This window comes from Lipophrys pholis (genome assembly GCF_963383615.2).
Source record: "Lipophrys pholis genome assembly, chromosome: 12".
Taxonomy (NCBI): Eukaryota; Metazoa; Chordata; class Actinopteri; order Blenniiformes; family Blenniidae; genus Lipophrys; species Lipophrys pholis.
In genome coordinates, this window is record NC_137641.1 from 18,858,721 (window position 1) to 18,884,582 (window position 25,862).

General features: G+C 40.5%; 1 protein-coding gene across 1 annotated transcript in view; it reads right to left on the reverse strand.

Annotated features, from left to right (window-relative positions):
• The window catches only part of nsmfa (NMDA receptor synaptonuclear signaling and neuronal migration factor a), a gene marked incomplete at its 5' end in the record, with an annotated part of 49,104 nt that overhangs the window by 16,540 nt on the left and 6,702 nt on the right, over nt 1–25,862 (reverse strand). The window contains 6 exons of the mRNA XM_080477680.1: nt 1,938–2,027; nt 4,566–4,618; nt 10,190–10,258; nt 14,393–14,459; nt 15,676–16,581; nt 16,889–16,950. Coding sequence (XP_080333806.1) covers nt 1,938–2,027; nt 4,566–4,618; nt 10,190–10,258; nt 14,393–14,459; nt 15,676–16,581; nt 16,889–16,950 — 1,247 coding nt within the window. The remainder of the gene's footprint in view (nt 1–1,937; nt 2,028–4,565; nt 4,619–10,189; nt 10,259–14,392; nt 14,460–15,675; nt 16,582–16,888; nt 16,951–25,862) is intronic.

Below are 25,862 nucleotides of genomic sequence, written 5' to 3' on the forward strand. Positions count from 1 at the left end.
GGTAACCTTGAAACAGCTGAATTTCAAAAAATCCAACCTTCAGGTAATTAAAGTCAACACAATTAAAAATGGTCAATGTCACAACAGCAATATACCAATAATTCTGTCATATGATACATTTTGTATTCAAAGGCTGCTCCCGTTTTCAGATGGAACTCATGTCAGACTAACAATCATCCGGCATCATTACACCTTCACCGAACGTCGACCGAAGCTCGTATATCAACGTGCTGATTGTCGGAGTGTTTTTTGCTGCTGACAAATGCTGCTGAGTGGCTTTTACTTTCTTACGAGCCACCTGTGTTTAAAAAATTAATTACTGACAAAAGTACTGAGCGAGTACAAAGCCGGCCTTGTTGCAATCAATCTGCCAGTCACAGTGTGAGGGCACCAGGGGACACGTGCGTAATTTATCACGCCACCCACCAAACATGTACCGACATGTGTTTTCACTGCAGCCCTTTTGTCAGACTCCAAACATCATCGTGAAAAGGCACGTCTGTATGAGGCCGTCACAGCGATTCCATAGTTATATAACTAAAACATCCAGGTTATGTTAGATGAAGTTGTTGAGAGCATGTTTGAAGACAAGGGAGGAAACTAAAATGTACTTATTGTGGGTGGGATATCTGTCCCTCGTGTATTATTGCAAAAAAAAAAAGGGGGGATTCGGATCCCTTTATGACAGATAACTGACTTTTATATTAGTCTTCCAAATGTATATTTGCAATCATTTTCTCTGAACATGTAGGCTAAAAATACAATAACCTTTCATCAATACTAATATTAATGGTATTTCAATGGGAAATGATGCCATTTGCTGGTTGAGTCTTGGATTTAAATTTCCATTCTTAGCAAGTGTTTTTGGTGAAAAGAAATAAAGACCTGTCCCATTCAGCTGCTGATCTATAATAGAGGTTGGCACGATTCACTATAAAGCCATTAAAAGCCTGCGGAAAACTTTTTTATTTAGATCTTTTCTTACATCTTCATGTCGTGAATACAGCTAACTACCCCGACCTACAATTTCTGCACATACTTTCTATTTTCAATACAATGCAGGACCTCCTTTGATCCTTTTTTGCAGCTCCAGGAGGTTCACCTGGCGTCACCCGTCCTTACAGCTCATTATAACCTTATAACAGCCACATGACAATACCTGGTAACTTCCTCATATCTTTCCATTTTAATAAAAAAGCTAATATTTATTTAACACATGAGTAAGTAGTTACACTATGCACACTATACACTTTTAGTGTGGAATGAGTAGGGTATTATCAAATTTATAGGGCATTTATGAAAACATAAAACACAAGGCATGTTTGTAAATGTTCATTATCACACAAACACTTTAGAGTATCTCACACGACAAATCAAATCATTGAAATTTAGTACACAATAACATACTGTAATTCCTGCATTATTTGAAAAAAGATGTTATTTTGGCCAATTTCACACTTTAAAACCATTTTTGATTATATTTTTTAAGTGAGTAAAATAGCATTTTTACTTACTTCATAAAGTTATTCGGGTGATTAAACGCTTTTTTAAATATTCTTACATCAAACATGAGGGGTTGAAATTTAGATTTCCAATAAGTGTCCTGTCAAGGTTTAGAGAGTGACACTCACAATTGGCTCTCAGAAGTCAAAAGAATGAGTAAAAATACAAAGTGACACGACTTAATAAGAAAAAATGGACCATCTCCTTGTTTTTTGTAGATTCCTCTTTAACAAACTAATTTCTTTGGTGCTTTGCCAGCTTACGCTCCACTCGCCTGGTCTTTGCCTCACAAACAGACGTTTGCAGAAGTGATTTGTGCAGTAATTTTTGATCATCTCTGGTTTCCTTTGCCCTCTGCGGCTTTGTGTCGGCGCCTGTGTGCGTGTGACGTTCTGTTGGTGTGCATGCACATGTGTGGGTCCGTGTCCACTCACTGTCTCTGGGCTCATTGGGAGAGTCAGTCTTGACAGGGGTGGGATCGCTCCAGGAACGGCTGAAACTCTTCGATCTACGCTCAGCGAATGCTAGGGCAGGCGGGGAGAGATCGTCACGCACGCACATACGCACACACGGGGAGGCCTGCGAAACGGGCCGCTTCCTCGACACGCTCACCACCCCAAAACACACGATAGTGCAAAGGCGGAAAGGCGGATGCAGCGAGTGCACGGTTATAGTGTGCTCACAACACCGTCCCTCCTCAACACGAATGCACAAGCTGCCAAACGGACACACAAACAGGAGACGGACAATCCACCTGCTGCTCCTCCTTGTTCGTGGACTCAGACAGACGACTTCTTTCACAGATTTCCTGAGCTGCTCAAAGATAAGATCATGTCTGCTTTCAGCAGTAATCACTGAGCTCTCAGAATATTTTTAGACTACTTGAAAGCGTTTTGACATGGTTAATCAACAGTGTCCCTCAGGGGGCTGTATTTATTTGGCCATTGCTTTTGAGGCTGACAGACCCTTGCTCACCCTGTGTTCATTTTGTTCTTTTTGAGTGGATACTTCTTTTTCATTTACAGCTGACGCATTCAGAGGGTCAACTTTTTTGAAAGTTTTCTCACTCACACCTGAAAAGACATACTTGCAAGGTTCCCTCTGATGGATAACTCTTACACTCGTTTCAAAGTTTCGTTTTGTGATCTAATGAGGTGAAATGCTTCGTTCTTTGAGAAAGTTTTTGTTTTCTAATCCCCCCCCAAGGCCAGCGGGAACCTAATTAACATTTTATTCATTTATATTATTTGACTTGATTAGTCACAAACTTTGTGACCATGAAGAGAAATTCACCATGAGGAGATCAATTCCCTCCCAAGTTATGAAGGAAAGTGAGAGGAGATTATTCGGGGAATAAATTAGCTCTAGTAGAACAATTTCTTCCTCGCAGCAGGATGTCTGAGGTGTAGAATAAGTTTAATGCTACTGTCACCAGCAGCAAGATTTGGGGCAATAAAGTCGCTCTCCAGTGCAGAAAAATATGCTGATGAGCAACATTGTGAGAGTTGATGTCATGCTTGGGCTTTAATTGGTTTCAGGCTTGTTAAGATTAAGACAAAACCTACTTTTACTTTGAGCAGCCTGCATGTTGAGCCAATGGGATCATCGTGTTAAAGGAAGTCAATTTACCAATCAGGTCAATCCGATCATTCCCATGTGAAATATGTTTAGAGAAATCAGTTTTTTTATCAATCCGCAAACGTGTTGATCGCTTAAGCTTTTGGAAAAACTGAAGAAGAGAAGGAATATGTGATGTGGACCTCACGTGAGGTCACACAATGTTTGTGGTTGTCGGAATTCATACCAGTAAAACATAAGATCAATATTAATACTGGCGTACGTTAAGCATGGTGTTACATGAAATGAAGCGTTCACAGCTAAGGACTGTTGTCGTCCCATTTTATGGCAACAAATCACTGTTTTCAGTCTTTTTGGGTCTTTTAGGAATGCTATAAAAAAAAAGTTAATCCTGTCTTATGTGCTTTATTTCATTAATTGTCACATGATAGTTTAGTTTCAAGTAGTGATAGGCCTCAGTGCTCTTCAATGAAGAGAGTTTGTTTGGATCAGATTAGTAAATTCCCAGTGAATTAGAACCCAAAGGGTGGCTTTGAGTAAAATATTGTTGCTTTTTTAAGGTGATAACTCCATTTCGAATTCATGACATTTTTCATAAAATAAAATAAAACATATGTATTCAATCAGAGTTTTAGTCGTGTTGGAAGCTAAAGAAAATATTTGTCTTTAACTGGACATTACATCGCTAATAACCATGAACCCAAACACATCGTTTTGATATCTAAAAAAACAAAAGCAAGTGCTTTGATACATTAACATGCTAATTCCTATAACCACCACAACAAAAAGGCAAATAATAAAATCACTATTGTTGACTTTGTGCATCAGTAAACATGTGTCGGTCCCAAAGAGGGCGCATGTGTTGCTTTTTAAGTATTTTAAGTATCTTCCCCACATGTTTTGTTTACAAACATGACATCTCATAAGTCACGTCTACCCCCCTTTCTGAAAGTAATGGCTTCAACATAACCCCACAACCACATCCTTCCACACCCGACAGTCACTCCCTCACTATGTTTCCTCCTTAAAATGATGCCATGTCTTCATGTCTGCAAACTTTGCAGCCACACAAACAAACAAATCAACAAACAAACAAAAAAGAAACATTTCAAGAGACAACAGCGAAAGGCCACCTACGTCACGTCCTACACGCTCATCAACACGCATGCACAGGCTCACATCACCGGTTTACCAAGCACACACTGATCGAATATATGAACCCGTTCACATGAAATCCCAGTAATGCAGATGTGCTTGGTGCCACACACATGCATACACACACCGAAAAGAAAACACAAAACACACTGATGATGGCGGGGTGAACAACATCACAGTCAATTTGAGCACACACACACACACACACACACACACACACACACACACACACACACACACACACACACACACACACACACACACACACACACACACACACACACACACACACACACACACACACACACACACACACACATCTGACTCACTCTGTGCTTTAATCCTTCTGCTGCCCACCATCCGAAGATGCTTCCGGAAGTTCCTGTCGGTAGCAAATTCCAAGCGGAGGAGGAATATGAGAGGAAGGACCAAAATGTAAAGAGGAGAAAGAAAGAGGAAGGGGTGGGTGGGAAATAAAGCCGGGGGAAACAAAAAGAGCAGACTTCAGTGTCAAGCTTCTGCACTTGTACAGAAGCTGTAAAAGAGATAATTAGGTAAATATATGCATTTCCCTGTCAGTGCGAGTGGACAGAGGAGTGGTGTGGGAGTATTGTTTCATATGGCAACAATGCCTCATTTCATCTTTTTTAGCTCTGCGTCATGAGACTCAGGAGACTCATTCATATAACACCAGCCAAAAGGGAAGCCCCGCTTTTATATTTGTTACATTTGAAATATCTGTTTGTGGATCTCCTCGGAGAAAGATGTCTGAGTTTTGGCCAGATTTCCTTTTGGCATAAAGACTGGAACAATACTGTGCGCTATAATTAAGTTTGAGACAAAGTCCAAGAGCTCCTTTCAGTTGAGGCTAAATATAAAGTTCAGGTTGATCTCCATTGGGCCGGATGAGTAAAACCAGAGCACAATAACCTACCAACAACTTTCAGTCCATTCTTTCTGTGTGCATGAGGCTTTCCTCCCTAAGTCTAGGAACATACTTCTGACATTGAATGGTGACTCTTTAATCCCGCTTGGATGTGAATGTGAGTGAGTGTGACTGAACTACATTCACTGCAGAACATGAATGGAACAACTTTCCTGTCTAGTTAAGCTTCTCTCTGGTAAGATACATTTTTACAGATGCTTCAGATGTGACGTAGCACTCTTTCCCAATTAGTCAGATAAGTTACGTTTTTCACTCAAGGGTTGTATTTTCTCTATTTCTGGAACAATTTTAACAAAGTTCAAATATTACACTGAATAATGGGGGGAGTCACCAGTTTCTGTGCTCACGTTAAGGTGGAATACATCATGTTTACAGGGGGCAATTACAATTATTGATTCTGACGTGGAAATCTTATACAAGCTCACTAAAAGTGACAGGAAAATGAAGATGATCCTGCATGAAGCCACTGTTGAAAAGGGCCTGTCACCAGGACACAGGATGTTTTCACAAACTACCCTCGCCGTCTGAAGTTTTAGATCATAAGATCACACGAGCAAAACGGTTGCAAGCTTCTTGCTGCAATCAGCTCTGTTCTGGTCTCAGTGTTGTGATATATGTGCTAATCTCATCAAAACTGTATGACCCCCAATGAACAAACAAGAAATAACACAAACAAACAAAACTATTGCATTTATCAGAAACTCATTCGGCTTATATTAACATACTTTGTAACCAACCACATTAAAATATTGAGTTTGGGAAGAGGTGTGCACAAATATTAGAGTTTGTTTACATTAGATATATAAAAGGTCTTTCTCAAGAAGAGCTCATCCTATTACCGTAGTTAAACCTTAAAGGCGAAGGGGCTATTTTAGTTAAACTGAAGCTGCCGAGGCAGCAGAAACCTTGAGTTTTCTTAATGCAGTCTTTGAGTATAAAAGGTGAAAAAAGTAGTTTCCTCGTGCTCGGGGTTTTGCTCTAATTGTGTAAAGAAACTTATTCAAGTTAGTTCTAAAAGGCTTACTCAGTGTTAAATCCAAAATATTCAGACTTTCCTGCTAATATAGGATACACACTCATTATCCTGGAGAAGTGGGAAGTCATTTCCCACTGTCTATATATAACAGGATTTGCATTGGGAAAAAGGCAATTATTTGGGCTATTACTGGAGATATTAGATCACTCAGCAGAATCCTGTGTATCCTTGTCGCTAATGAATTGTGAACTGGGTGAGATGACATCGAAATACAGGCCGGTCTAGGATAAAAAGTAATAACTATGGTGTGTTCAGTCTTATCCAAATGAACAGGGATTGTGTGTCTGAGGGGAGCGCAGCTTTAGACCCGTCCAACAGCGGATCACACACACGCAGTAGTAAAATCCACACTAATTAAGAGCTGAATAGGATAAAACTGCTGACGCAGTTTCACTAGTAAAGGTTTGTTCTCAAAACCTCCCATTTCTCCCAGTAAATTGATATTGAAATGATAAATATCTTGATTATGCATAGGCTAAACAAATACACATGTTGTTGTGGCCACGTTCCACCTAAAATCCACTGAACATCTTTAATAAAAATGTAGTCCTTCCTGGTGACTTGCTGCCTCATGCTGACATAATGTTCTATGCAAGAGTCCCAGATAAACATCCTTTTATCTCTCTGCAACCCTCCCATGTCGCCTCTGCACACAGTATCAGTGCACCAAGCTACCAGGCGACACTCATTATTAATGGTCTCGGCGTGTGGTTATGAGCGAGTGGGAAGTATATTCGTGTTTATCTGGTGGAAGAGAAGTGCACAAATATAGATGTCGCGTGAAAGAGAGAGAGAGAGAGAGAGAGAGAGAGAGAGAGAAAAAAAGTCTGTGATTTCTTTTTGTCCCCGGTTTACCTCCGTAATGATGTCAGCAGGACAGAAGTAACATGAAACCATAAATGTCACTCGTAACTTTATTAACCCAGACAAACAGCCTCGTTAAAAACAAGCAAATCACGAGTAATTACACATGAGCAACGCCACGCGCTTCGTGCTCTGAATAAGAGACCTTTGCACGCTAACGCAATGAGTCAGACGAGAGTTGTCAGTCTGAATGTCCCGTGCTTAAACCTGCACTTTAACAGGATTTAGACAGAGACAAGTGAGAGAAACTACATCCACCTCCAGCCAGTGACAGTCTGACAGCTCCTCCCACTCCCTTCTTCAGCTCTTTATACAACTGTTTACTCATTTCAAACCAGTCCTTGTTTAACCTGTTACTCAGGTAAAATAAAAATAAAAAATCCCACATTATTTTGATCATCAACATGTGATAATTCTAGGTGGTCTTTGTACTTTTTTTCTTTTAATGTGGATACATTTACTCATACTTAAGGACAATTAACACCATGTAACCTGTTTCACTTACTACTTTCAAATCATCTATCAGTGTCTAGGTCTCTAGTCGATGGGTACTTCCGAAAGGAAAATAGTTAAGTCCACAGAGAGAGTTGCACTGGTTTGCTGTGATGACCCCTGTAAACTCCAGTAACTTAGAAACGTTATTGGAATGAAGATATTTCATACAGGTAAACTAAAACCTTGAGTGCTACAGGGTTGAGAGTTATGGTTTTTCACAGTATCCCTGCTTCCCGTAGGGACTATTATTGTGTATATTGTGTTGTATTTGGCACCAAATAAATAAAATTCAATTGAATTGACCATCTATTGACAATGCAATTCAATACACCAAAACATAACCGATACTTTGAGTAGGTTTGAGAAAAAGTATATACTTTCATTTCACTTGTAGTTGAGTTTAGTGAAGCAACATAACAGTGACCGTACTTGAGTACAGATTGCTGTATAAATTTGGATAATTTACTTCCAAACTAATAAAAATGTTACTATTACATACGTAAGGGTAAATATTCCAGACTGAATCCTGAATCCTTGAATGGAAAAGCAGAAATGTGTGATCACTCATGTGGTGTTACAGTCCAGGTGAGAGTAATGATAAGTTACTTGGTTGCTTTAGTTATTGAGGTTAGATTTTTCATTTTCTTGTTGTATTCAGGTTTGATGTTCTGTGTTGTGACGCAGCAAAGCAAATGATGGAGACTACAACCAAAATATATAGCCTGTGGTGATTGTGCAGTCTTAGTTTGAGCAACACAATAGAGTCAGTGCTTTGTTTGTGTAAGCAAAATTACGAGAGATCCAATCTGAGCAAACAAGGTTTGGAGAGTGTAATTTTAGGAAGTTTATTTAAAAAACCAAAAAAAGAAATGCAATGCAATAAAAAGTAGAGGGCTGATTAAAAAGAAAAGAGACAGCACCACTTACTCAAAAGTTTCAGGGTGCATTGTTATTGGAGACCATGCAGGCTTGATTAAAGAGGAAGTGAACATCTTGAAGAGCATAAAAAATGAGGTTTTTTAATAATGAAAAGGACTCCTCTTGAGATAATGAGCTGATGAACAGCAAATGCTGATATGGCTCTTTTACTTTTCTTCCTTCACTCGCTCTGTTGAGACCTGGAGTTCATTTTACCTTCATTTGTATTGTGTTGGATTTACAAAAAGCTCAAACCTTTCAGTCCGCCAGTACATACACAGCGGGAGCCTCATGGAGAGAATGAGGCTTCGCTTGTATTTTGCAGAACCCCTGCCTACTAAAGTGCCACCGTAATAAAATAATCATCTCCACGGTGCTTTGTAATGTAGGCCTCTTCCATTCTTACAACCAGGCTTTTTTATCCAGACTTGCATGTGTAGAATGAAACAATCAAATTGAAAAGGCTGGGAAATATAAAAGCTCCGTACCGTTCACCCAAAGACGCTTTCTGTTGTTTTCAAAGTGTTGTCTGTTGGTTACAGAAACAAAAAAAATGATCCACTGAAGAGAAAACAATGTCTCCAGAGCCGTTTATTGTTAAACTACAAGGTTTTTCTTTTGACTGATATATCGTCATTTATCCTCTTTCAGCACGTTGATGATGGTCAAACGCTCATCTCCGCAGTGAAATAAAAGGATAGAAAAATTATACGAACATGTTTTATCATTTGAGGTTATTGGGGGAGGTATTGCTATGACATGGGTAGTAGAAGAAATATATTTTTACAAAGAAGGGGGGAAGTTCAGAAATTCACTTGGTCCCCCATATTATTTCTGCCTGTGGATAATTATAGCTTTGAACAGAATTGGTTAACTTCAATCGTTGTGAGGGCCGCTAAAGTTCATCACTGGGTCTGAATACTGTCGTTGGTTGTAACATGTTCATGTTCATTCTACAAGAAGACATTTATGTATCACTGAAAGTTTGTTCTGCCATGTTTTTTTTTCATCATCATATCACTCAAGTTGATGAAATAACGCACTCTGTTAATGACGTCGACACTGCAGATGGATGACACGGACATGTCAGGGTAATTGAGATGTATTGCCTGGTGTCACAGTCACCATCTGCCCCTTTGTGACAGAGCATCTGGGCCTGAGTGGGACGCTCCCTGAACTTGTTATCAAAGTCTTGACTCCGAGTGTTGCAGAAGCTCACTCCATTGGCTTTAGACTCTAGCTTGTGCTTGGTGACCCATTTTTAAAAGAAATAAACAATGATATTCAAAATGCTGCAGAGACATACAGTACCTTCTTCTGCTGGTTTGACTGCTGAAGGTTTCACAGCCCAACGCATTTCATGACTCTGCTCGTATTTGAATTATCAGCTTGAAACAGCTTATTTATGATTTTTAAACTGTGCATTTTTTGGATGATTCATCAAAGAATAAAGGTCTGATTCACTTTTCATTGACGTCTGTTTGACCTGGAAATTAGGGCACGGTGAGCGGTTCCTTTTTTTAGCGGCTTCTGTTAGCTGCTGACGTCCTCACACCTTCAGGAGCCGCACTCTGACTCCGTGGCTTAGTCAGATTATACCGCTGTAAATAAGCAACGGCGGAGGCAAACCCAGAACTGTGTGCCAGCGGTGCTCGAGCGAGGCACAGCGCTGGCTGTGGACGAGCACTCCGTACCTCTGGATGACTTCGGCAGAATCCTGCTCCCTCTCTCTCCTCTTTCTCTGCACAAATCCCCGGAAAGCCCTGCCAGGACGTGGCACAGTATTAAAGGGATGAGAGAGAGGGGGAATGCTAGCGTAGCGAGGGGCAGGGCAGTGCGGGGAGGCTGATGCCGCGGCGTTTAGCTGCAGGGTGTATTTAGCTGTGAAAAGGACACTGCTGTAGGTAGACAGCAGATAGCTCGCACTACAAAGACCAGAGGGTGAAATCACATCACTCGCTGAAATCTCATTTTCTATTCTGCCCTGCCAAGAAATGTGCCAGTCTGCCTTCTGATATAATCCATCACCCAAGAGAAACACTGGTCTGGTGACCCTGTATGACATTTTGGCTTTGAAGCGTTCCTTGAAGGTAAACATTGTTTTGAGGGGGATTTTATACTTTCTCATACTTTCCCAGAATTAGTCATGCTTGCTTGTTTTTGTATCCTCCTGTATTTTAGAGTTGTGTTGAGTTTGGAGCGTACACTAGCTGAACATAGCTCCTGAAGGTCTGTGCGCTCAAGGAGCAGCTCCACTCCAAAACTTCTCCAGTGCTGTCAGTTTATTACTTCTTATTCACAGCCTTGTTTGTATCCAGCTTTCAGGGACACTTTTTTTTTTTTTAATCTCTGCTAAAATCCTGCAAGCAAGCAGAAACTGTTGAGTTATTGAGGAAACCTGTGGTCCATTCACACGAGCCACTGTGGAAACTTGCTCTGACTGACAGGATGTGATACTGCCAGGCTCACGCCGGACATTTATGTGTCAAAGTACAAACATGGTGTGAAATGCATCACTTTCAATGTGTGATTATGTCTTCAGCAGACTTAATTGTTGTTAACTAGGAGAGACGTGACCCAACGGTCCCGTGAAGCCGATTAACATTTGTTGAGAGCTGAAACAAAGCTGAAGATGAAGCATCTCCAATTCTGCTAAAGATAATGGTATTCTGTGTTTCATCCATAGTTACTGGCATTCTGGGCGAGTAGAGGAATTTGGCTTGTAGAAATTCCCCCAAACAACACGTCCCTTTAATAACAGGGGTCTATCTTTGTTGTTACTTTAATTAGTCATGGAACAAATACCTTGAAAAGACCAAAAACAGCAATGTGTGTGTCTCTTAAAAAATTGGTTTCCGGATAGTGGCATGTAAAAAAAGAAAGAAAGAAAAAAAACATCTTAAAAGATCAAATATATAAAAATAAATCAATTAGATCAAAAATGATATTTTACTTTCAGTGACAATTTAGAACTAAATGTATAAAAAACACCAGACTTTTGAGAATTTTGACAGAAAAAAATATATATAAATTGCAAAAAATCCTCTCAAAATCAACTAATTTGTGTTTATTCATTGGAGTTGCAATGAATATACAGATGCTTTGTCTAATGCCTTTAAAATTCATTCTGTAAGTCTCAATATGCAGTTTGCAACAGTTATACGGATGCTTTTTTTTCTATCCTGTTCGATTTTATTATGATCCTACGTTAAATTCTGTAATAAAATATGGACTTTACTCAAATAGTTCCTAGATTTTATATTCACCTTATTCTTTTTATCATGAGTCCTTCTCAAAAATTGCGGTAATGTATCCCATATTAAATCCTTCAGTCCCAGACCACTGATTTATTGGAAAGGAACTATAATAGAATGCACCAAAGGTCAACAAAGAGGTTCAGTGCAATAATTTGAATCATGTTTGGATAACAATAGAGCTCTATGTTCCAGTTTCTTTTTTTACTGACATCGTAGAAATTTATGTTTTTACATTGCTTACTTAGTTGGCAAAAAAAGAAACTAGAATATAAAGTTAAAGCGACAAAATGAACAAAATTCAGCCAACAATAGAGCTCGATGCCACAGATTAATTTCATTATAGACCAAGGTGAGACTTTTTATTACAATCACTCATTGTTGGTTTGGTCTTTAGATTATAATCAAAACGAATAATGTCATCAAGAGACTAATAAACCCCAATTTCTGCTTTTGTCTGTAACTTGGCAAACAAAACAAGGCAAACTTGTCAAACGCTCAGTAGCAGCTCAGGTTAGTTGGGTTTAGTTATGTGCAATGTGGTTGCAAAGGAGGGTGACATATGGCATGAAAACACCTTCAGGGTTAATAATGTTAGCAGTAATCTGATTATTGATCAGATAATCTTCACGCTCAGGAACCATCTGACGAAAGCTGGCGATCTGCACACTTTTCATATATATGATATTTATCTTCCAGGTTTTGAGGATAATTGTTCACTCGACACTGAAAACTGACCCACAGCAAACTTTGTGTGAAACTACAGCTGAACAGAAGACTCTGGGCATGTTTCGGTGCTATAATTACTTGTTCCTCTTAAACCTCTCCAACACTAAATTTCCTACAAACACAACTTCTAAGTCAGCCAACACAGATTCGATGATAATTGGGCAAACTGTGGAGCAGGATTACAGCGCTAACATGACCGTCACAAACATCTTAAATGGCCAGTCTCTGCTTGTCACCGAGTGGCGGCGGGTCGGTGTGTGTGTGCCAACCTGTCTTAGCTGCGAGCTGGATGGCAGCTGTCAGGGTTTTAGGGCAGCCAACACACACAGAGAGACACTCTTTGGACCTGGGTTTGGCACGACTTACTCAGCTGCATTGGCTTCGTCTGGACTTTATCCCTTCTGCCGCACAGAAATCCTGTAACTCAATTTTCCTCCTTTTGGCTTTTAACTTGAGGTAAAAGATGATATTTGTGCTGACTGAGCTTGTAGCCAATCATCCACAGCTGTCTATCAAAAAATCAATAGAGGAATATATGTTGATTTTTCGACCTCTAGAAAAGTTTGGAGTCTCAAATAATATACTGTATATGTAAAGCAAAAAAAAAAAAAAACAACTTTAACAGCAGCCTGTTACACAGTAACACACATATACTCCCACACCGTGTACTCTCAAACTGTACAAAATAATGATTTGTTTTCTATTCCCTAACATGTGCGTCCCAGGTATGGAGGTTATATGGTAGACATTAAGGATTAGCAGCAGCGGTTAAAGACAGGTGGTAAAAGCAAGTCGAGGAAGTGAGAAAGGCAAGCAGTGGAAGATACTCACGATATCCTGTTGGAGCGTCCCAAGATTAGTTGTCATGCAAGAAGAGAGTCAAAAGAGAAGGGAGAAAAGGAAAAAAAAAAAAACATTTTAGGTATGCAGTATGAGGAGACAATCTTAATGAGACAGAGACACAACAGAGAGTGTGGCGTTGTTTGACCTCCATGAATAAAAAGTCAACCTGTCACACCACATAACTGCTGCTGGACTGTGCTTATTTAATGAGCCACACCAACGATCACTAAGCAGCGATTTGGCTGCGTCTGATTTTGTGACCAAAACACCATCGAACAAACGTCCATCTGACGCATTAAAATAAGTTCAAATGACAATTATATGTTCGTGATGGACAGAAACATCTCTAGGACTGTGAGAGAGTCCGTTTTTTCAGATCTTGACCGCTAAATATGTTTCTAAGCTAGAGGCGATTTTGAGGATCTCCTGTTGTTATGATCTGAGCATTTACAAAGGCTCAGAGTCAATTTCATTATGTAGTAAATATGGATAGGGATCAATATAAAGCATGATGCTTAATTCTTTAATTTTCTCTCTAATTGTCATTTAGAATGTCTGTTACCTCTTTATAAAAAGTCCATAGCTGTAATATATGTTTTATTTTATTTTCAAATAGTCTTTTTTCTTTTTCTTCTCCCTTCAATGTCGAGTCGGGCTTTGATGTCTTTGGAAAAAATGCAATTGACAAAATATTCACTGTGATTGATTGCAGTCCTTGAGCAAGTTTGAGATGCTTATTTCTCTTTTTAGCTGTCTGAAATGAAAATCAATGGTGGCCTGGAAGACACAAAACCAATCTGAAAACCAATAACATGCTTTGGAAAGTAGTTGGTGGTACTGTTAAGAATTCAGGTAATGGCCTGATTGTAGTTAATGGCCCGAAACATGTAAAAACACTAGAACGCCTCGTTTACGCTGACCTTTCCAACAACAGGTATCCTGGTGTGTGTGTGTGTGTGTGTGTGTGTGTGTGTGTGTGTGTGTGTGTGTGTGTGTGTGTGTGTGTGTGTGTGTGTGTGTGTGTGTGTGTGTGTGTGTGTGTGTGTGTGGGTTTGAAGGTTGGACACTCACGCCTGCATGGTGGTTGTGGCAGTTTGGAAGCTGAACATGTTTTCCTTGGGAAACCAGTTAGTGTCGTCTGCAATTAGAGAGAAAAATGAGGATGGCGAGGTTAAGCGGACGAAGGGAAAAGATTCATGTGGCATGCTGGCAAAGGTTGTCGTAAATGTATTTCAGAGGGAAAACAATGAAAGCACAAAAACCAGCAACAGCACTTCACAGTGCACCACTCCACAAATGGAGAGAGGGAGACACAGAGGAAGGGACAGCAGAGGAGAGAAACGGGGGAGACGAAGAGTCAGGAATACAGACCACCACGTCACATCCAACATCAAACCCTCAAATCCCACCAGACCTGAGAGGAAATAGATTTGAGAGAAGTGTGAAGATTTGAAAATGATAGGAGCTCATTTCATGCCGATTTTCTGTTTAATTCATTAAAAACCAAAGCGCATATTTTATTTCCAGACTCACGTTTCACAGTTTAATGACTCAAGATCAAATGTATGTGAATGTTTACTACTGAGCAGATCAATTAAACACTAATTGCATTCAAGTTCATATCAATGATCTGATCGTAAGCAGCCATAAACAAATAAATATCTTAATGAATTAACCAACACGTGTTCAAATGAAAGTATGAATATATAAATGTTACTCTTATTTAAATATGTTTAATTGCTTTGAAGTTGAAGGTGTTTCTAATAGTTTACTATACTGTTTGTATTAATCACAGAATCTTTTCTAAGTATATTTTTCATTCTTAAAGTTAAGAGGTTTGCTGAGTGTTGTGGTGTTGTAAAGAATTACTGTGACCCCCAGCAAAAATAAATGCAAAATTAATAAATGTAGTTAAAAAAAAGTTTTCTTTAAAAGAAACCATCAACCTCTTTTATAAAGTCAATTTGTGTCATGCATTTACTCAAAATTAGCATTAAGTAACTAATCTAAATATATTAGTGACTATGTTCAGTGTGGATGTTTGTTTTATTTTATAATACGAAAGCATTGTTTGAAAGCACTTTTACTATCTATTTACTAATATTTACATTTTTGTATCCCAGCACATTATATTTATATAATTACAGAATAGATGAAGCAACAAGGAAAACATTTAACTGTGTATGTTCCTTGCCACGTCATCGACAGAGCTCAAATGCTATTCCATCTCTCGTCTCATACCAATCCCACTAATCCCAGCCACTGGGGCTTCCTCAACAATCTTGACACCTCCCTTCCCACCCTAGTTTGGATTTGGGCGCCTCTCCCTTCCTCTGTGTCCTCCGCCCTCTCACCTCTCTCCAGCCCAGTCACCCGGTCCACACTCCACATCCGCTCTAGGCGTCGGTGCTGCTTGCCTGCCTCTCGGGACGCGCTCTCCAGGTCCAGCGATCCCTGGCTGCGCGAGGGCGCGCCGCTGCACGACTCGCAGGCTAGCCCGCTGCACTCCGCCTCCCCTTTCCCGCCCTCGCCCCAGCTCCGGATGTTGTGTGCGCTGACGGAGGTCTGCAGCGGCGGCTGGGCCAGGTGGTGATGGTGGTGGCCGTGGTGGTGCGATCCATGATGGGAGTGCGACATCGCAACAGTGAGCTGCTGCTGGCTGCTGCTTCCGCTTGCTCCGCTGCTTCCTCCTCCGCTGCTGGACGGCGCGTTCGTGCCCGACAAAACGTGGTGGTGGTGATGATGGTTGCCGTGATGGTGGGGGCCCGCAGAGCTGCTGGTGCCACGTCCGCCGCTGGAACGGTGGTATTGGGTTGGAGACGATGTGGCTGAGGAGGGGGAAGTGGAGGGCTGGATCGAACTGCCTCGAGACCCCACCCCACCACTCCCCGACTTTTCCTTGAGGACGTCCAGTTCTAGGCTCTCTTTGCTGCCCCGGCCACTGCTCATCAGCATACCGTGCCGAGAGGTAATGGTGTACACGCGGGCGGGCTGCAAGGTGCACTCCACACACTTCTGCTGGTCTTCCTCTGCTGAGAAGCTGCGTTCGAGGGACAGCGACGCTGGTTTGGTGGAAATGGCTATGGAAGGAGGAGCTGGCTGGAGCAGGCCCAGTGGCTGTTTCACTAAACTGGGCTCAGGGGTCTTTCCACACTCCTTGGTACTGGAGCAGGAATGGACGTGGTTGTTGTTATTGGGGCTGACGGCGTCTCTCGGCGACTCCGGATCAGGACCCACCAAGGTGTCACAGAGAAGATGAGCTAGAAAATGAAAAAAAAGGGGAGAACCACATGAGGACAAATTGAAGTGCAGGAGAAGGAGAAGTCCACCCAGGTGCTGACGAGAAAGTAAATAGAGGAAGTGGGGTAAAAGAAGAGAAAATGCTGTGGATGACAGAGAGGATTATATCATCGTCTCTCTTCGGCTGTTGGAGAGGCACTAATGAACACAGCCTGGCATTTCAAAAGAGGATGAGGTGATGCAGGTGGAGGAAGGATTAAAACCACAAAGAGACACACAGAACAGGATAAAAGGATGAGCAAATGGCAGGATGGCAGAGACGCTGACCTGATCCGTTTCGGTTTTCAGGGTGTGTGTGGGACAGGTACTCTCCAAATGCTCGCGCTGCTCTGTTGGGACACACACACATTTATGAGACAGACAAAGACATTAATTCATGGGTGGGAATAGGGGATGAGTGAGAAAAAGAGTGAACAGGGAAAGGGTGAGAGCAGAGACGGACAGGGGAACTGTAAATTGTAATCCTAATTGCCTTCTTTGTAGGCCTGTGCCACCCACAGATTAAGATGCAGCCGTTTTATCTTCTCACTTCAGGCCGCCTCAGACTGAGAGGGAGGCAGAGTATGAGACAGCAGGAGGAGATAGAGTGAGGGATTGTTTTAGGTAGACTTCATTTCTCGGGATGACCTCAGTTTGCGTTGGTGGATCTAATTGCAGCCCGCGAGCACCCTTACGCTGTGGTTTCACACACACACACACACACACACACACACACACACACACACACACACACACACACACACACACACACACACACACACACACACACACACACACACACACACACACACACACACACACACACACACACACACACACACACACACACACACAGTATGCGAGTGTGGCGATGCTTCCTCTGAATTCATGTGTCGAGAAAAAAACTTAACCATGACGGCATCACTGCTTAGAGACGCACTGAAAACTGTAAACATCTGGCTCTTAACTCCTCTTTTGTCTTCGTCCTTCTTTTGCTCACTCACATAAAGAGGCACTCGACTGACAATAATACTCGAAAGACACCCCGTCAACCACATTTAACTGAAACCTTATATCAAAGAGGGCTTCTACTTTTATTACTTTGGCCTGAGGTTTCGCAGTTGAATGACACTGACCTGCTAATATTCCTCGAGTGCATGTCTGTGATGAAAAGGAGAAGAGAGAGAGAGAGAGAGAGAGAGAGAGAGAGAGAGAGAGAGAGAGAGAGAGAGAGAGAGAGAGAGAGAAGGGATGAAAAAAAAAGATAACCATGAGGATGTTCTTTCAGTGTCAGTCTGGGTAATAACTGAGGAGAAATGTACCGCAGCAATAACTATTAGAAATAATGATTTGTGCTCATACTCAAGAATAAGTAGAGACAGCCCAGAGAAAAGGAAAGAAATTGTGAGTAACCCAAACTATGCTGGCAACTAACCCATTATTCATGGCAATACTGCGAAAGGAACAATGTGTTCCAAAAGACCTTTGAAGGATTTACTTTGTAAGCATTTTTTTTTGTTTGTTTTATTGTAATTTTACAGAGGTAGGAGATATTTTCTTTTTTTTCCTGGATTGAGGAACGATACGTTCTGTTAGATAAATACATCGCTCAGTCACATTGTGTTAACCAATCGTCAAATGAGAACCACAAAGACAGATCTGGTAATGGTGTTCGGCCTTCTGCCTGATAAGATGTCATCTCAAATAAACCTGCACACGTCCTCAAACAGGTTGGGAAAGTAGCAGAAATGGAGTCTGAGCTGTAAAAGACAAAGGAATTTGCCTTTTTATAATGAAAGTCCCGAGATTTCCTTGTTTGTTTTGTTTGTAATGAGTGAGATGGCACAAATCTAATGTTAAATCTGAATGGCTGAAGACCTAATGCTCAACTATAATTTTACAAATTGCATATTATTAAATATTAATGATAATAATTAATCAATTCATTATTTGATATCTATTATTGCAAATAATAGACGGGCACAAGTTGGACATAAATATAAAACATGTTTTTTTTGGGTGCGCTGTGTAAATAGTCTCAGGTGACTCCATCACCATGGCAACCCTAACACAGACATTTAGTTAATTATCACTTTTGATTATGTTAGCAAGCACTTGACTTTGTTCAAAGACAAGGTCGCATTCAGCTTTGACGTTAAAGTGGCAAGCAGTGAAAATGAAAAGAAAATAAGTTTTTATTCAATTCCGCGTGTGTGTTGTAATTATGATTCGTAAGTAAAATGACTGATTAAAATGAAGCTGCAATTGAAACCACTTTGCAGCATTTAAAGCGGTAAGCTCAGGATATATAAAACAATAATTATGGCATTATTCTTCAGTTATTCTTCTAAAAAAATAATACTATCTCTTGTGAATGCTCATGTTCATCAAGCTGAAAAGATGAAGCATAGTTGTTTTAGTTTGCTGTTTGTATACAGAATGCAATCCTGTGTACTCATCACACTCGTGGGGTCTGTCTATCCCCTCCCTCCATTCAATCATTCATTTTCTACCCAGCTTTATCCACTTCATGGTTGTTAGGAGTTGGATCCCTCTGACACGCTCGTATTCACACCTAAAGGCAATTTAGAGTCAACAATTAACCTCAAACGTGTTTCTGGACTGAGGAAGGAAACCAGAGTACCTGAAAAACACACCCACAAGCTCAACATGCAGATTCCACATAGAAAATCATCAAAGTCTTACTATTCCAATTGAACTAAAAATGTAATCTGAACTTGCACTGCACATTTCATTTAGAGCCAATTGGTTATTTTTCTTATAACATCCTAATGTTGACAAGCGTTAAAGGACAATGGAAGTGTCTATTTTAAACGGCATGATGAGTCATCATTTATAGCCTCCACCCAATACACTTGTTTCAGTTGTGATTTTGCACTATATTAGCACCATACATTTTATTTTATTTGTCTGCAGAACTTTACATCTACATTCGATTCCCAAAAATGTGTGTTTAATCAAGCATTAATAGTCCCTCCTGGTTTCTTTACAAACAGCACCCAGTGTGTACTGTAAATAAGCCCTTGTGTTTACATAGTCACAATATCAGGAGCTAATTAGGTGTTTACATCATTTAGCTCGTTCAGCAGCTCAGCCTGCATGCTTCCGGGAGCTCCGCTGTCCATATTGAGCCGGGGTCAGAGGCGGCACACACTCACATTTGTGCTGAAGAATCCCCCGTATACAGAGAAATCTGTGGGCGTACACCTCCTTCCTGACAGAGCTGCCAATTATTAAAGCTCGCCCAAACGCACCGCCTCATACACTTACACTCTCCCCCTCGTTCCGAGGTGAACAGACACTTCCCATCTCTTAAAGAGTTTCTGATTTAAACTCAGGATGCCATTTGTCACCGTCTACCTCCTCCTCCACCTCTCTTAAGGAAATGGTCTTTCAGAGATATTGCACATGTTAAATGGAAGATCTCTAAAGTAAAACCAAAGAGGACTGGAATTCTTTGGGTAAGGACACGATTCAAAAAATATAAAGCAATCTTTTCATAAACTACTATTATGACAGGCCACATGTGGTCAAACAAATGTGTGAAACCGTTTAGCAACAGTTCGTCTTCCTAATTTATAATATCAATAGCGCATATTTCATGAATTAATTGTGAGTAATCGTACTTTTCTTTCATATTTAAAATTTCAGTCTGCTTTTTGAATGTGCAGTTCTATCAGTCTCCTGGGATAAACATGTTGCACATGTTGATATCATAATAAGTATAAATTTGCAATATACTGTGAAATCCTATTAGAAGAGGGAAAAAGATGGAAGCAAAAGGCAAATTCTTCAAAGCAAATACTTGATTCTGTCTTCTGAACCAACCAGAAATGCTTCAGAAGGGGCAAGCCTGTCATCATAGAGGGGGCGAGATTGTATAATCGCTCCAGTGGGAATAACGCAAGACGCTTTTGGACTTTCTGTTCGTAGCGTTGCTCGCTAGATTGTTTGTGATTTTTGGAGCACATGCAGAGAGATAGAATTAGTTTTCATGTGAAAACCTCCAAGAACCGCTTCAGAGAGAAACTGAATTCCTTTGTGCATTCTCACCTCTACATAAAGCGCGACTTGCTCCCTGTAGTAGAGTGCGTGTTGGGAAATGAAAGAAACTGTCAGCCGCAGAGCTGCCAGAAGTGAGTTCAGACAGAAATGCTTCAGTCTCAGTTTGATGATGTTTCATTTCATGTAAAGGTTTTGATAACGTCCACTAATGTTTGACTTTAAAGTCTTGATTGAAACTTAAAGAAGAAAGAAGAACATGTGCTTGCCATTTTCATTTTGGAGTTAAGGCATCAATGTTCATGTTTAGAAATATTGTTCACTATTGTTAAGAATGTGAAGATCACCATTGTAAAAACTGACAATTTCAGAAAATATTAAAAATGAAGGTGAAATGTCGAAAAGAAAGTTATAAATCAAAGACATGGGCGACAAATATCTGCCATAGACTAGCCACGATCCTTTAAGTCTTTTTTTTTGACTTATTGTACTTGAGCTGCTGTACTGTCTACTTCACTGCAGGGACTGATGACGATATCCAAAGTTAACCAAGGCATTTTTGAGTTACATGTGTTACCCCAGGGTTTAAAAAACTAGGATTAGCATGAGTGTCTTGTGTTTTCAGCGGGATAACATCCCAGAGTGTACATCCACCAGCACAAAGGAAAGATTACAGTTTTAAACTGACCCATAATGTCTCCTGAAAACATCAGGCAAGAGCTAAAATCTCCCAATTATTGAAGCTGCTGCAAATGTAAAAGAGGTTGACGACATTGCAGTGGAGAAGTGTCAGAAATTAGTTGATAATTGTTAAATGATAACCAGAGACGCTTCTCTCATTGCGGCCACTCGCTCTGCAACTGTCTGTTCTGATGTTGTTGTTTCATGTTTTACATTTATTTGCACTTATTTATTACCTCAAAAATAGTACGATTTCTCTGAGAACTTTGAGTCTTATTCTTTAGCTTTGACTGGAAACTCAATTAAAGGGCCTCCTTGAGGAGAACTGAAGAGTTTGGTTGATTAAATACCAATTTATTGTAACTTGCATATTGTTATGATTTTCATATCCTCTTGCGGTGCAGCATTCATAAATTATGATGTTTTTCTGTTCCTGCAGACTCCAGGCTCGCTCCCATTGTTTACCCTCAGTGGTGCAAGACCACGGCTAAAGTATATCACGGTCCCCGACGGTTTGGGGATGGTATTGAGGACCTAGAGTTTCTGCATGTGCTGCGACACCATCGAACTGCCTTCACTACACTTCTAAAAATAGCTTGTAATGCCATTGCAATTCTAGTCTCTTGCATCATCTCTGCTGAAATCCTCCTCTTCTTCTCACGCTGGAGTCTTGTTTGTGCATGCAGATGCCTTTTGGCACGTGAGCCGGAGTTTTATGTTTAAAGACAATGGCGAAAGAGGGATTTGGGGGGGGAAACAGGTTAAAATATGTTCGTGTCAGTGTGTGTGCCTGCCTGTGGTGATGTAACAGGAAACAATCTCCATTACGGACAGTTGTGATAAATGCAGTCTATACTCTAATCAGCAGGTGTCCCTCTGAAGCTCTGAGACATTTTCATTTCACCCTCCTGTTTCATTATTCAACAGGCCGGGCCCTTTGATTAGAATCAGCAAACAATAGTCCAAGAGACGCGTTTCATCCATTAAACATGAGAGGAAACTGAGTTAGAAATGGATGGAGCGAAACGTCTTTCAATCCTTTAATTTTAAAAAGGAATCACTCTGTATTGGTTTGTCCCTTATTACTGTTCTACATGCTCCATGTGTAAGCTATATAAGCTATGCGATCAGGAGGACACACCAGGGATATCGGATGTGTTGGCTTGGCAGTTTGGAGGCACACGGCGTTCAGGTGAAAAAGAAAGAAGGCCAGGAAGAGCTTGACAGGCAAATGTAAAATTTGTCCTGCTTGCTGTCATCCACGTGACAGGGGTGAGGAGAAAGAAACACACGGGGCGGCGAGATTCTGAGATGAGAGAAGTGATTATAGCGGAAAAATAGGGCCGTATATCGAGGGGAATTTGGGGCATATTAAAAATGAAAGGCAAAGTGAACTTGAAGAAACAGAGGGAGAGAACACACTCAGGACAATGGAGGAGAAACAAGCGCAGACATTTTCCTTCAGGAGGGAGTCTTTGAACATTATGCAGATTCTACCCTCAAACCCGATAAGATGCATCAATGCATCAAATAACAGGTGATTCCAGATGTAGAGGCGGGAAGTGTGTGTACACGAGTGAAACCAGAGTGGCAATGCGAGTGCAAGATAAAGCTTTCGTGTCGTGGATAGAAGTAAGACCACATTAGGGATTCTGACGGTGACGCGCTGCTCGAGGCTGTCTGAGAGTGAAACCTTCACTCTACCAGCTAAAATCTGCCCAACAGAAAATCACTTGTCGCATTAAAAATACTGTGTTCCACGAGTTTTCACAGCAGTTCTGAGTTCACTGAAAAAGAGCATTAGAGAAGACAGTCTTCTCTCAGACGATATTAAGTTAAAGATCACATGAACTTTGAAGTTTGAATTTGTGTGGATTTCTGCATTTTGTCAAAATTTCTCATTTAGACTGGAAACTTTCTACATCCTTTTGAGAAAATTAGTCTGAAGACACTGAAATATATATTTAACCACCATGAATGGCTTTTATAACACTGTTATCCACAAACAAACAAACAAAACCCTAACCCTAACCCTAACCCTAACCCTAAACTGATCAAAGTAAGGACTGTGGTAATTCTGGAAAAAACATATTTTTTTGGCTTTAATAGAAAAGGTGTTTTGGTCAAAAGCTTTTGCTCCCCAATAGTTAATAACGCTACATAACATGACATGACAACACTCTGTATTTAAAATGACAGCGAGCAGGGGTGAGGACAAGTGACTAAAGATGATCTGTGCAGTGACAATGCATTAAACAATACTAATGACGATTATATATGTTCTACTGGCTGTTGTGATCGATGGCAGTAACTTGGGAAATCGCTGTGCAAGACATGAAATAAAAGTAGAACACAGTCTTACAAATTGGCTTAATTTAAACCCAGAAAATGTGAATGTACATATAAATCATCACAATCGTGTCCGGAAGTAGTTTGGGTAAAATATATTCTGGTAGTCGAAGGTGCTTTGGTGTTACAAACTAACTCCGTGCTCTGCTCCTAAAGTAGTTCAACCTTAACATGTCCCTCATCCCCAGTTTCATAACTACACCCTGCTTAAAGTTGAGCGCTATGGTTAGACTCGGCAATCCCTGTGGTGTCAGATTACAAGAATAGAAGAGGCAGAAAAGCGTATTTTTGACTTAAGGTTGCTATTTTATCAGTCAAATAATAACCTGACTTCTTTTTCTCCTGAGAGACAAGGGTAATAATCACTGCAGCGGCAGGACGGCGTCCTCACTCCAGCGACAACATATCATTTTTGTCCATTTGCTAAAATAACAGGGTCAGAACTCGAGTCATAGAGCCGCTCCAATCATATTCTGGGAACAACGATAGGCAATATGCATGGTCATTTCTTCCTTTTTCTTCAAAGTGAGAGAGTAATAGTGAATATGAGCATATTTTCTGCCTTTGTCTTTAGTAGATATTGTGGAGCACTGAGCACTTCTCAACCTGAATGAGTCAGACACAATTACCCACACTCCACGTTCTCAACACATTTTACCTCGAACTCCACTAACCACTTCAGAGACGCATGAAATGACCCTCAAAAACAAGGAGGGACACCTCAGCATATTCGGCTTTTATAATGGATCCAAACAGAGCAATTTCTAACTTGACGCTTGACAGATGGGTACATGACAAAACCGTATACATGCCCTTTTTAATATCCTCCTCTGCTTTGTACTTAAGAACAGACCAAGATGGAAGAACATCACTTATGTTGTTAAAACCGCTTCTGCTTCTTGTTTAACTTTTTCTCTCAGATTTGACCTGCTTCAAAGTGCTTTGACACCTAGTGTTCACGAGCAGTCACTCAAACTGTTCTTCCTCATTGGGTTGTCTCTGTCGTGCAGGAAATGCTCACGCACCTTGGATAGGCTCCAAACAACCCATCCATAGTTTATTAGAAGAAAGAACAGGGCATTGTTTTCAAGTGACTCAAGGTGAGATAAAGTAAAAGCATGCACACATAAATGCAACTGGAAGGGAGATATGAATTGCACCTCAGATAAATAGATTGTCTGGTATGAGGAGAGATTTGTGAAAATCTTTTTTTTTTTGCAACAGGCAAAATGTGTAGTTATTTTGCAGTTGTTATTTTTTCAACACTATGCACTTCAGGCAGGGGAATATTTCTTATTGCATTGATAACACAGCTCGTTTGAAATGCCTGTAGTGTGAATTATATTTTTGTAGACCAGTTTGGTTGTGTGTGTGTGTGTGTGTGTGTGCGGGGTGGGACTCCCCATCCATCCATCCATCCATCCATCCATCCATCCATCCATCCATCCATCCATCCATCCATCCATCCATCCATCCATCTTCGATACTGCTTCATCCAGTGCAGGCCCATGAGAGGACTGAATTCATTTTAAGAGTAATTGAGGCAAATATATATAATATAATAACTTTAATGGTTTTAGCTGTTGCACACTATATAAAGCCTCTAACTAGCAAGACAATAGTTATAAATAAATATAAAATAAAATAAATAAAGCAACAGCTTTATATTGCCTTCAGACCCCAACAACCATTAACAATACTTCAAGGAAAAGAAAACACTAGAAAATCTGGCGTTGAACCAAACATTATGACCTTCTGTGTGACAAAGCCAGTATTGGGTGATAGGTGGAGGCATGAGAAGGTGTACTGTGGACACAGGTCTGACGCAGAGAGACAGACATACACCAAATGCTGGAGTACCCAGAGAAAAACCCACACTGGCACACACACAGCAAACAAACTCCACAATGACAGCGCTAACCACTGCAACACCACACCACCTCTTCGTTCTTCAGATACCAATAAACATGTCGTGGCTCACTCACTCATTCGATGTTTGGTTGGTCATCAAAATGACCAAATTTAATGGTTTTAATTGTTTCCCCAAAGTCTACTGATAAAACTGCTGTTCTACTGCTCCTCTTGTGGATAAATCACCAGTATATGAGTATAAAAATAATGATACAATATGTCAAATGTGTGTAATACCAATAGTGCAATGGAAAGCAATGGGAAGTGGTCACTATTGTTTATTTGTTGCTTGACTTTA